Below are 12,756 nucleotides of genomic sequence, written 5' to 3' on the forward strand. Positions count from 1 at the left end.
CCCCTAACCCCTCACTGCTCCCTGAGCGCCGCTGTTGTTGCAGGCAGCTCACTGCGCCGGGATTAGTGTGTGCTTCACCTCACTGTGTGTTAACTGTGTGCTGTTTGTGTTTCACTAATTCACCGATTGGGTTAAATGCAGAGACCAAATTTCCCTCACGGGATCAAAAAAGTATATATACTTATACTTATACTTATAAAGGTTAAGCTGAGTTGTGCATGTTTGGAGAATAGTGATCCATGATCACATCCATGACTAAGTGATCAATTTTGGGATGGGGAAAATTTCAACCACCAAAATACCACCCCCAAAGTGGAGAATAGCTATAGAAATGTATTAGTTTTGGGTGTTTTTCAGACAATGGGACCTGGTGACCCGAAAGTAAATGGTAACGCTAAAACAAGGGGCTACATTAAGATTTTTGGAGGAAAAGATCAGTTAATTCACACAGGAATGCTTTACTCAGAGCAAAGAGATTTCATAGATGTAATGAAATAATAAACAGAAAAAAGTAATCTGACCCAACCCTGTATATATATATATATATATATATACATGCATGCATACATACATACATACATACATACATACATAGCCTAAACACACGCGTTAAATATTATGATGCTCCGGACCTTTGCTTGAGGAAATTTTCCGTAGATGGACCTCGCTGAAGATTAATTGAATACCCCTGATATAAATGCATTCCATTTACCATTGTCAGGTTATTAAAGTGCCCATATTATGACTATTTTTCAACAAGTTAAAATAGGTCTATGAGTTCCAGAAAACATGTTTCTGAAGTTGTTTGCTGGAAATAGCTTGTAGGAAAAGATTCTTGCCTACCTCTATTACACTCTTTTTCAGTCCCTGTCAAAGTGTGCTGTTTCTGCTGCTCATTACATATTAATGAGCTGCTGCTCACTTACCCACGCCCCACTCCATTAACTGTTACCAGGGTCATTCGTGCCAAATCAACAAATGCCTCCAGCCTAGCCTGACCATCTTGGCTTTGCTTCATACTTTATGTCAATAATGCTAAATATTACCCAACAACTACTGTTAGTTAGGGAAAGTTAGGCTTTTTTTTTCGCCAATCTGCAAAAAAAAATCTTACCAATAGCTTTTTTTACTATGTGTTCCTATAGGTGTCTGGTAACACCTCCCAATTTATCCACGGCCAAATCCTCGGGGAAACACCTGGAGAGCCCATCAAGTTTGGGGTGCCCAGAGGGACATTTTGTTGACCAATATTAGCTTTTGAGATGTCTAACTAGGGGTTTTTAGGGGTGCTGAATCTATCCCAGCCATTAGTTTTGAGTAAAAAGTCCATGACGAGTGGTTTTATTGAGCAATTACAAAACAAAACTTTCTTAATCAGTTTAAAATTTAACAAACCTCATCCCTCAACTCCCCTGCACTTCCTCACTCCTGTTATCTTCTGGCTGGTTGATGTTCTGGCAAGAGTTACCATGACAGTTCCAACAAGCAGAAATACACTTGACTCCTTGCTTTTTACAGCAGCACCTGAGAGTGTCAAAGACGCCTGCACAGTTGCAGCTGACAAACTTCAGAAGGTAGTCTGGTGCAATGGGATCTGGTGTGACTGGTGCATAATCATGTTCTCCTTGTTTCTATCCACACTCAAGGACATCTAGTGATGGATTTTGTAGTAGTAGCCAATCTCGGAGATATGGAGATCTGGAGATATGCCCGCAGAGAGTGCTATGCTACACCTCCTGTAGTCGGAGGTAGTTTCTAAGGCTTGACACTAGTTATGTTGTCCTCATGAGTTTTACATGTTGCTCACTGTCCACCCTCAACATTGGACAATCTTTTCTCTCTATCTATCTCTCTCTCTCACACACACACACATTTATGCACATTGACTCTCTCACAAACACATTCACAACCACACACCCACACATCTATGCACATTGACTCTCTCACAAACACATTCACAACCACCCACCTGTGGGTAATTGTGTGGCCACCATTATTTTCCAGCAGTGCCTTAACCCTCTTGGCCATGGAATTCACCAGAGCTTCACAGGTTGCCACTGGAATCCTCTTCCACTCCATGGCGACATCATGGAGCTGGTGGATGTTAGAGACCTTGCACTCCTCCACCTTCCATTTGAGGATGCCCCACAGATGCTCAATAGGGTTTAGGTCTGGAATAATGCTTGGCCAGTCCATCACCTTTACCCTCAGCTTCTTTAGCGAGGCAGTGGTCGTCTTGGAGGTGTGTTTGGGGTCGTTATCATTCTGGAATACTGCCCTATGGCCCAGTTTCCGAGGGAGGGGACCATGTTCTGCTTCAGTATGTCACAGTACATGTTGGCATTCATGGTTCCCTCAATAAACTGTAGCTCCCCAGTGCAGCACTAATGCAGCCCCAGACCATGACACTCCCACCACCATTCTTGACTGTAGGCAAGACACACTTGTCTTTGTACTCCTCACCTGGTTCCCGCCACACACACTTGACACCATCTGAATCAAAAAAGTTTATTTTGGTCTCATCAGACCACAGGACATGGTTACAGTTATCCATGTCCTTAGTCTCCTTGTCTTCAGAAAACTGTTTGCGGGCTTTCTTGTGCATCATCTTTAGAAGAGGCTTCCTTCTGGGACGACAGCCATGCAGACCAATTTGATGCAGTGTGCGGTGTATGATCTGAGCACTGACAGGCTGACCCCCACCCCTTCAACCTCTGCAGCAATGCTGGCATCACTCACGTCTATTTTCCAAAGACAACATATGGATATGTAGAGCAACAATTGTTTTTTTCAGAACCTCAGAGAGTTCTTTGCCATGAGGTGCCATGTTGAATTTCCAGTGACCAGTATGAGAGTGTGAGCGATAACACCACATTTAACACACCTGCTCCCCATTCACACCTGAGAACTTGTAACACTAACGAGTCACATGACACTGGGGAGGGAAAATGGCTAATTGCTCATTGAGCTCAATGCAAATCAAACCAGCTAATAGGCTAACTGAAATAACACCCATGCCAATCTCTAGGTATGGTGAAGGGTATGTGATGATGTGGGGCTATTTTAATTCCAAAGGCCAAGGTAACTTTATCAGGATGCACAGTATTCTGGATCCATGAAATAACTGCCCTTTAAAAATAAAAATCTGCCTGTCTCTATAGGAATTTAACATAGTGGTGTCAATACTTATGACCCCTGTATTTTAAGGAAGAACATTTATTTATTTATGATACAGTATTCATTTACTAAGAAAATTGGTGTCCTTAAAGGTTAGATATTTCCTCATTTTTCACTTAAGGCATTAAGATCAATTTCCAAAAGATGATTTTATATTCCTCTTTTCAGTCAACTTTAGCATGGGTGCCAACACTTTTGGCCATCACTGTATGTACAGTGTTTCCCACAGAATTGGATTCAATTTGTGGCGCTAGCTGACTTTGACAATGGGGGGGTATTAAGATCGTCTTGGTAGTGTATAGGTCTAATTGAGTGCCTGTCACTTTTTAAGACGTTTGAGGGAACCCTTGCAATTGTAACACAGTTGAAAGGCTGCTGATGTGTGGATGCAATTCATAACGTTTTCTACATAGTTAAAATAAAGGTTCGTACTTCTCCTTGGGACAAGCACTTTTGAATTTTGGAAAACACTTTTCCATTTAACATCGGGATTTTGCAAACATTCAGTGTCAGAGTCAATAAAATGAGCAGCTGTAAGTAGGCTAAGCATTCTAAATTGGACATCCAAACAGTATTCTAACGTTAGCTTTGAGATACTGCTTGATTTCATAACTTAACTTAGTTTAGTCTCTTCAATGTAGCCTACTATGTTGTGATAACACCTTAGCAGAGTTCACTTCAATGCAGCAGTTTTGAACAAATTTGCGCAGCATGGTCACGATGCTAAGCGGATTTAATAGCAATTTAGCCAGACGTCTTCTATCTATGCAATGCTTCTATGTGGCAACAACAATCCTTCAACAATCGTGAATATTTTGTTAAATGCACATGCAGAGGAGTGGCAGCGGGCTACGAGAGAGAGCGGGGCGGGGCAAGGAAAGGCTGCGTGCGTAAAAAGCGCAGCTCAATGGCAATGCAAGGATTTGACCTTATATTTAAATTAAATTAAATTAAATTGAATTAAATTAAACATAGAATATTCATCTGTGGCGGCCGATTTTTATTTTGTGGCGCCCCGCCACAGAGTAGTCAATGTATGGGAAACACTGAATTTATGTATATGTATATATACTTTTTTGATCCCGTGAGGGAAATTTGGTCTCTGCATTTAACCCAATCGGTGAATTAGTGAAACACAAACAGCACACAGTGTACACACAGTGAGGTGAAGCACACACTAATCCCGGCGCAGTGAGCTGCCTGCTACAACGGCGGCGCTCGGGGAGCAGTGAGCGGTTAGATGCCTTGCTCAAGGGCACTTCAGCCGCGGCCCACTGGTCGGGGCTCGAACCGGCAACCCTCCAGTTACAAGTCCAGAGTGCTAACCAGTGGGCCACGACTGCCCTGGTGTGTGTGAGAAAGGACATTTTGCATGTGTGTGTATTTGTGCGTGTGTGTGTAAGAGAGAGAGACAGTATCAGTGAAGGTGTGAACTTTATTTTTAAGTGTGTGCATATGTGTTTGGGTGGGTGGTTGCATGTGTTTGTGAGAGAGTCAATGTGCATTGATGTGTGGGTGTGTGGTTGTGAATGTGTTTGTGAGATAGTCAATGTGCATAAATGTGTGTGTGTGTGTGTGTGAGAGAGAGATAGATAGAGAGAGAAAAGAGTGTCCAACGTTGAGGATGGACAGTGAGCAACATGTAAAACTCATGAGGACAACATAACTAGTGTCAAGCCTTAGAAACTACCTCCGACTACAGGAGGTGCAGCATAGCACTCTCTGCGGGCATATCTCCAGACCAGAGATTGGCTACTGCTACAAAATCCATCACTAGATATCCTTGAGTGTGGATGATTATGCGCCAGTCACACCAGATCCCATTGCACCAGACTACCTTCTGAAGTTTGTCAGCTGCAACTCTCAGGTGCTGCTGTAAAAAGCAAGGAGTCAAGTGTATTTCTGCTTGTTGGAACTGTCATGGTAACTCTTGCCAGAACATCAACCAGCCAGAAGATAACAGGAGTGAGGAAGTGCAGGGGAGTTGAGGGATGATGTTTGTTCAATTCTAAACTGATTAAGAAAGTTTTGTTTTTTAATTGTTCAATAAAACCACTTGTTATGGATTTTTTATGGACTAATGGCTGGGATAGATTCAGCACCCCTAAAAACCCCTATAGTTAGACATCTCAAAAGCAAATATTGGTCAACAAAATGTTTTCATTATTTTCGCCCAGTCCCTCGGGCACCCCAAACTTGATGGGCTCTCCAGGTGTTTCCCCAAGGATTTGGCCGTGGATAAATTGGGAGGTGTTACTAGACACCTATAGGAACACATAGTAAAAAAAGCTATTGGTAAGAATTTTTTTTGCAAATTGCTGGAAAAAAAGTCTAACTTTCCCTAACTATGTGCAAAGGTTTAAGCTTGTATCTACATTATTTTCTGAGATATGTAGGCTTAATAAACAGTTGAACTTGTAGGCTTGGTGTGGAGAGGTGGGGTGTTGATTATGCAACGTCTGAAACACGCCAATTCAAAATCCCCTAACATATACTACACCTTCGTTTTACATAGTATAGCCCGTAGCTAACACTTAGCCTACCATAATCTCTATGTAAAACAGTTAGCTTGCTAGCTAGCTATCTAACAGTGGAACTTCAGTAGCCTACAACATAAGCTTAGCTATCTCACCTAGTTGTAGGAAATATGTAAGTGATGGAATTAGAATGAATCCCATGAACAAACAGATAACTCTTACACCAACCTTATTTTGTGCCTTTTATTTACGTTTGTTCAACGATTTAGTAAGTATAAATCCTTTTCTCTGCCTACTTCGATGCAGTTCCATAGGTTTCCATTATATTCACATAACGTAATTGCCCTAAAAGGAGGTGGTGGGTGGGAATATTGAAATGTTTCGGCTTGTGACGTCAAAAGCCTTGCCGATTTTGACCAGCTGGAGGCTGAAGGCAGGATACATCCAGAAACCCTTATCTCACTCAAAACAGCATGGGTGTTTTTTTTTTTCAAGTTTGTATGCGTGTGGAAGCACCAGAGACACACAATAACACATCAAATCCCAGAAAAAGTGATTTTTTCATAATATGGGCACTTTAAACAATTGTAGACACAGGGTTGAGGGCAGGCCCTCTGACTTTTCAAACAGAAATCACTGGGTCCAGCTCACTCAGCCTTAAGTGGAGTGCTCATCAAAGCTCAAACTCATATCACTCTCTCAAGAGAAAACAAATGCAGTAGAACATCTGTGCCCCATGGTGCTCCTCTGACCATGTCACACTGTATGAGGTATCCACAAAAAGCAACTCTAAAATAGTCTTAACAGACAGAGTCCTATTTGTGACGTAAATGCCGACAAAGCTTTTCGAGCAGAAGATTGGCCTCTTCTGTAATTGCTTTTTAGAGGTGCACTAGTTGAGAGCAGCTAATTGGGATAATTACTTCAGAAAGCTGACATGCAGGGAGACTAGAGATGGGTAGCCTACAATACACAAGGACGGTTGGAAGTCCAAGATATAATTGAAATGGTGTTAATTGTTTACTGAAAGTAGGTGTGTGCTTGTGTGTGTGTGTGTCAGAGCAAGCTGAATAAGACCACCTACCAACAACTAAAGGGCATGACACAGGTGTCTTCAATGAGATAGTTAAACTTATAGATGTTTAACCCTGTCTATAGAGTAGGATATAATCTACAAATTTGATTACTATGACTCTAGAATAGCTAAAATACCATACAAAAGTCTTATTTATTATTAATGACAAAGTACATGGCAGCAGAAGGCTGATGTTTCACGTCAGCCCCAAGAATCTGCTTCTTAGTTTGTTCTGTAATCTTTGCTTCACCCTAAAAAGAGTACAATAAAGCAATCAAAATACTACAGTGTAAATGATTATGTACTATTATGGTGATATATGACAAAGTCAGTGACATTTGTATCTTCTTTTTGTATCTAATATTTTATTTGTATCTTCACTAGAGAAATCGCTCAAAGTGACTCGGTCAGAAGGATAAAACACCAGGCATTCCTTTCTTTGAAAACCCTTACAGAAATGTAAGTGTTTCATACTCTTCTTCTCTTCCAAAAACGAATATGTAAGTTTAGTTTCAACAGTGTTTCTGGTTGGGAACTTGTTACACAGTTGCTTTGAATGGTCAAAAACAGAACATCACATCTCATACCAATATATGGTCATCTAACATTTAGTTGGTCTGTTTTGTTTTCTCAGTGCAATACTGAACATGAACCATCTTGTGTCAATTGAGAGTGGAGCCTTCACTGATATACCCAAACTACGATATTTGTAAGTATATCTAGGCCTACTTATTCCTTAACATTTGTGCTATGTGACAATGACACCTTTTCTGATTGTTGTACCTCCTATTGTTTTCCAGGAGTATTTGTAATACAGGAATAACACAATTTCCTGATCTTTCCTTCATCTTTACACTGGAGTTAAACTTTCTGTGAGTATCGAATGTCTACAGACTGTTAGTCCACTATGGTAGCCTGGCTAACACCAGAGTGATTCACAATTGAGATTGAGAATTGGACAGGGAGTGCCTTGTTCACTTCCGATTTCTAAGAGAGAAACCAGCAGTGAAATTTTACTTAAACTGGTATTCTTACCAAACTCTTACCAAATGTTTTCGGAAGTACATTAAACATCTTTCTTGTAAACAAATGTTTAAATGTGATTGTTTACTAAATTCCAAAGAAAATGTCTGTGTCATTTTACACTGACAGCATAACCGTTGGTAGTTTTCAACAGCATTTCTTGGCATACTGTCACCATATAAAACCCACCCGATGTCACATAAGCAGGTGTGATTGGTTCACATTGGCTCATTTGGGAAGATAGCCAGATGGATCTGTTGAGCAAATTCAATTTCGCTCAAAGATTCATCTGGGTTCACCCATGCTACCAACACTGTAGGCTACTGCCTATTTATAATTTTTATAATAAATGTGATCAAACTGTTGGTAAGATTGCAGAAATGTTATCCAATCATCCCAATGATCTTTAACATCTTTGGTTTAAAGACACAGTTTGACTGAACTCGGAGAACATGTTCCGTTTTTACAGAGAGCTAGGAGATAATATGAGATTGGAGAGCATCCCATCAAATGCTTTCTCAGGCATACCAGAGTACAATTACATGTAAGTACACTACAAAGGTTTTTTTAAAGAGATAAGATAAAAAAAATATATTCTTGCTTAATATGACGTGTACTTAATATGAAATTATCATTATGGCCTTGTAGATGTAAGTGAATATAATGACCAAATTTCCCTCACGGGATCAAAAAAGTATATATACTTATACTAATATCAAAACTTAAAAGGAAACTTGTTTTAATTTGAGCCCTTCTTTACAATTTTGTTGAGTCAAAATGAAGGTGGTCCAGTATTAACACTGGAGATACAATATAACTGAACAATATCTGGATCACAGTAAACATTTGTTTTCTCCTCTAAGAGGCTCATAATGTTATCATAAGATATATAGAGATGCGTCTGTCTGAAAACATCTGTTTCTACAGTCAGTGGTTTAGGCCTACCTTTTCCCTTCTATTACATTATACAGATTAGTATTTCAAACACTGACTATTTATCTACAGTTCCTTTGATTACTTAAGTTTATGTGTCATATTTTCAGTAATCTTGTCAGAAATGGATTCAAGGAAATCAAGTCTTATGCCTTCAATGGAACCAGACTGGAGACGCTGTAAGTACGAGGCAACATCTCCATCTATTCCAGTTTCTAGTTTCTAGTGTCTCTGTCACATTCATATTTGAGTGTCAATCAATGTTTTTACAGTGACTGAGATATGACTTATCTTTGTCACATAGTCAACACAACACAAAATATCAACACAGACAAAGCATTGATTTTCAAATCTGAGTTAAGCAAAATATTTGCTGAAGACTCGCAGACAGAGACAGACATTATCAGTGACCTAAATTGCATGTGAATTACGTTGGAAAAGTTTTACGCTTTAGTGCATTTCAGTGAAATACCTATAGAGTAAAACTTGTTTCATTCAAACTCAATCTGAATATTTGGTATTTTACTCTCAATACCACAATAAACTAATTTGTAAAGGATAAACAAAAAGACACATGAGTTATTCCACATCAATTCAGCACGGAAATATTGGATTTGACACCATCAGCTTTTTGTTTCTCAATCCCCCATTTCATATGAATATCATGCAAAATATTGTTGCTAATATGCCTTTTCAATTATTATTTTTATATATAATTTACTCTCTCAACAAAACCATTTTTTTCCCTAAAAATCTGCACACTGGTAGTATCATGTGTAGATTTCTAATCACATTGGAATTATGGTCCTACCAACCATTGATGTCCCATTGAAACATTTGGCAAAAGGGATTTTGAATGTGGAACAGTCTATAAAGAAGGTACATGGTGAAGAAATTTAGACCAGAAATGTCAAGGCTGTTTGAACTGATATGGAATGACCCATATATAAACTCTGACATGTCTTGTATACTGTATGTAATTGTGGCTTGTGTTTTGTGTCTCTTCTTTAGGATTCTGAGAGATAACCGGTATCTTCACAAAATCCATGAAGATGCCTTTGAGGGAGCAAGTGGACCAACAGCCCTGTAAGGAAATAGTGATTTTATGAGATGCACACAGCATGGATGCAATGAACATCAAATGTGCTTTTGAATATTCAATGAATATTCAATTAATTTGTGTCCAATTACGCTTTTCTTCTATTCTATTACTGTAGAATCTGTATGAATACGCCTGTTATGAGTTCATAATCAGTATTATAAAAAATATGTTACATAAAAGGAGGCAAGGTCATATTCAAGTCTTTGTTAGTGTCATTGGTTCTGTAAAAACAATGATAACCATGGTCGCACAAAGATAGTGCCACAGGCAATGCTGGTAGTTTACATTTATGACTCCCTGATGGTTTTCTGCATTGCGTTTGAATCATATTATTGTATTCTCCATTGTTTCTGCCTTATCCAAATTTCATATTGCCCTAGGTTCTGGCCATCAGCCTACCCACATATAGCTGTGGTTATAATGTACATGGTGTGTGTGTGTGTGTGTGTGTGTGTTTCGTACAGTGACGTGTCCTCCACCGCTCTGAGTTCACTCCCTGCACGTGGTTTGACGCTTGTGAAGAAGCTGACGGCACGTTCCACACCTGCTCTTAAGACCCTGCCCCCACTGGAGAACCTACAGAACCTACAGGAGGCCCAGCTCACCTACTCGAGTCACTGCTGCGCCTTCCACACCTGGCGCCGGAACAGGTGAGCCATTGACCGCGTACACGGAAGTCCCTAAGGCCACTGACCACTTACACAGGTCTCCTTCAAGTCCCTAAGGCCACTGACCGCTTACACAGGTCTCCAAGTAGGCCCAGATGATCCTAAATACACCAGTAAACAAGGGAAAGGGACGAGAGACCATTTTTATGTTGAAATTATTATGCAATTGTTTTACAAATAAACACACAAAGGTGTAAATAAGTCTGTTGTAAATACCTGTTCTATGATTTTTGAAGTGTATCATTTTGGTACAACCTAGTGGCTCATTAGTTTGTCATCTTCTACCAAACATTTCAATTTCACTCATCCTATGAGTCAAGGTGAGAGAAAAAAAACTGGTTTTGCATTAGATTGTTCCACATTTTACTCCGTCTGCTGCTTAATACTTCCCTTTTCCTCCTCACAGAGAAAATCCTCTGAAAGCCTTCTTCAACCTGACAAGGCTCTGTAATGAAGATGCTGGAGCAGACATGTAAGCAATTTATTTAATTGTAGATGGAATTGAAAAAAATAATACCAGGATGGTGGCAGCAAATAATACAAACAATTACAAGCCCTTACCATAGAAGTGCATGTTACATTTCTTGCATTTTTCTTGCTACTCACTGTATGTACATATGTTTGTCTGTGACTTTTGTCAAACAGTAGAACAGTGATTTGTTGTCACCATTTCCTTTTTTAGATATACAATAATTCACTTCATGAAATACCCTATAACCTTTTTGTTGACACATCTAATCATCTTCTCCACAGGGATCCTGCCACTGACGGTTTGGTTGATCCCGATGACATCAGCTTCTACTACCCAGACCTGGAGCTGTGTGTCAGCAGCAGTGCTCCCATCACATGTACCCCGGAGCCTGATGCCTTCAATCCCTGCGAGGACCTGCTGGGCTATGGCTTCCTCCGCTCCGTCACCTGGGTGGTCACCATATTTGCTGTGGCGGGCAACCTGGCTGTGTTGTTCATCCTGCTGTCTAGTCACCAGAAGCTGACCGTGTCCCGCTTCCTGATGTGCAACCTGGCCTTTGCTGACCTCTGCATGGGTCTGTACCTGCTCCTCATCGCCGCCATGGATTACCACTCGCGCCAGGAGTACTACAACCACGCCACCGACTGGCAAACGGGTCCCGGCTGCCAAGTGGCCGGCTTCCTCACGGTCTTTGCGAGCGAGCTTTCCGTCTACACGCTCACGATGATCACCCTGGAGCGCTGGCACACCATCACCTACGCCATGGAGATGGACCGGAGGCTCAAGTTGCGGCACGTAGCCCTGATGATCGCCGGCGGCTGGGTGTTCTCCCTCCTCGTGGCCCTCCTGCCCATACTGGGCGTCAGCAGCTACACCAAAGTGAGCATCTGCTTGCCCATGGACATCGAGACCCCGGCCGCTCAGGGCTACGTGGTGATGGTGCTCCTGCTTAACGTGGTGGCCTTCCTGGTGGTGTGCACGTGCTACATTCGCATCTATGTTAGCGTGCGCAACCCAGAGCTGGCGGGCCGCAGCGGGGACACTAAGATCGCCAAGCGAATGGCCGTGTTGATCTTCACGAATTTCCTGTGCATGGCGCCCATCTCCTTCTTCGCCATTTCAGCGGCGCTGTGGATGCCCCTCATCACCGTCTCCCACTCCAAGATCCTGCTGGTCCTGTTCTACCCTATCAACTCGCTGTGCAACCCTTTCCTTTACACCATCTTCACACGGGCGTTCCGGCAGGACATTTGCCAACTGCTCAGCCGCTGTGGCTGCTGTCAAGACAAGGCCTGTTTGTACCAGGCTAAGGGCTTCAGTCCTCACCCAAGTATACCCAAATGCAAGACTCCGTCCAAGAAGCCCCACTCTCTACAGTTTTATGCATACCACATCAAGATGCAGGGCTGCTTCCTCAACAAAGGGCCAACATGATTATGAGCCTCTACTGACAAAGCTATGGACATTATCTACTGAAATTAATGTTTTCTACGTTGGTGCTGTCAATACAATGTATATAGCTATCTTTTTCTGTATAATATTTTTGTAATATGGTATTGATAAAATGACCAGTGTTCCATACATCTGTGGATTCTTAAATACAAAACATGATAAGGTGAGCTAGCTTGACTTTCTAAATCTTAGGAAAGTCTAAGAAGTCTAATCATTTTTCTACACACATCTTTTGCACACAGCTAAATTAGCATTTGAGAAACAACATCCAAGGTGTTTTTGGAAGTCTGTCTTCGTTTTCATGATGAATGGGGCTTCCACAGGCCCTGTTAGCACACACTGCCTGGCCTACAGTCAGACATGTCTGGCAAGAGGGA

General features: G+C 41.3%; 1 protein-coding gene across 1 annotated transcript in view; it reads left to right on the top strand.

Moving 5' to 3' along the window:
- Positions 1-12,361, top strand: part of LOC143124354 (lutropin-choriogonadotropic hormone receptor-like) — a 28,105-nt gene extending 15,744 nt beyond the window's left edge. Inside the window, exons 3-11 of the mRNA XM_076285797.1 lie at positions 7,114-7,188; positions 7,364-7,438; positions 7,530-7,601; positions 8,222-8,296; positions 8,796-8,864; positions 9,697-9,771; positions 10,252-10,437; positions 10,862-10,927; positions 11,209-12,361. Of these exons, the coding sequence (XP_076141912.1) occupies positions 7,114-7,188; positions 7,364-7,438; positions 7,530-7,601; positions 8,222-8,296; positions 8,796-8,864; positions 9,697-9,771; positions 10,252-10,437; positions 10,862-10,927; positions 11,209-12,361 (1,846 nt within the window). The remainder of the gene's footprint in view (positions 1-7,113; positions 7,189-7,363; positions 7,439-7,529; positions 7,602-8,221; positions 8,297-8,795; positions 8,865-9,696; positions 9,772-10,251; positions 10,438-10,861; positions 10,928-11,208) is intronic.
- The last annotated feature ends 395 nt before the right edge of the window (positions 12,362-12,756 follow it).

Source organism: Alosa pseudoharengus, unplaced genomic scaffold (genome assembly GCF_046254945.1).
Source record: "Alosa pseudoharengus isolate Yale_2024_CS ecotype anadromous, Long Island Sound unplaced genomic scaffold, YU_APseudo_1.1 YU_APseudo_1.1_scf_15, whole genome shotgun sequence".
NCBI lineage: Eukaryota > Metazoa > Chordata > Actinopteri > Clupeiformes > Clupeidae > Alosa > Alosa pseudoharengus.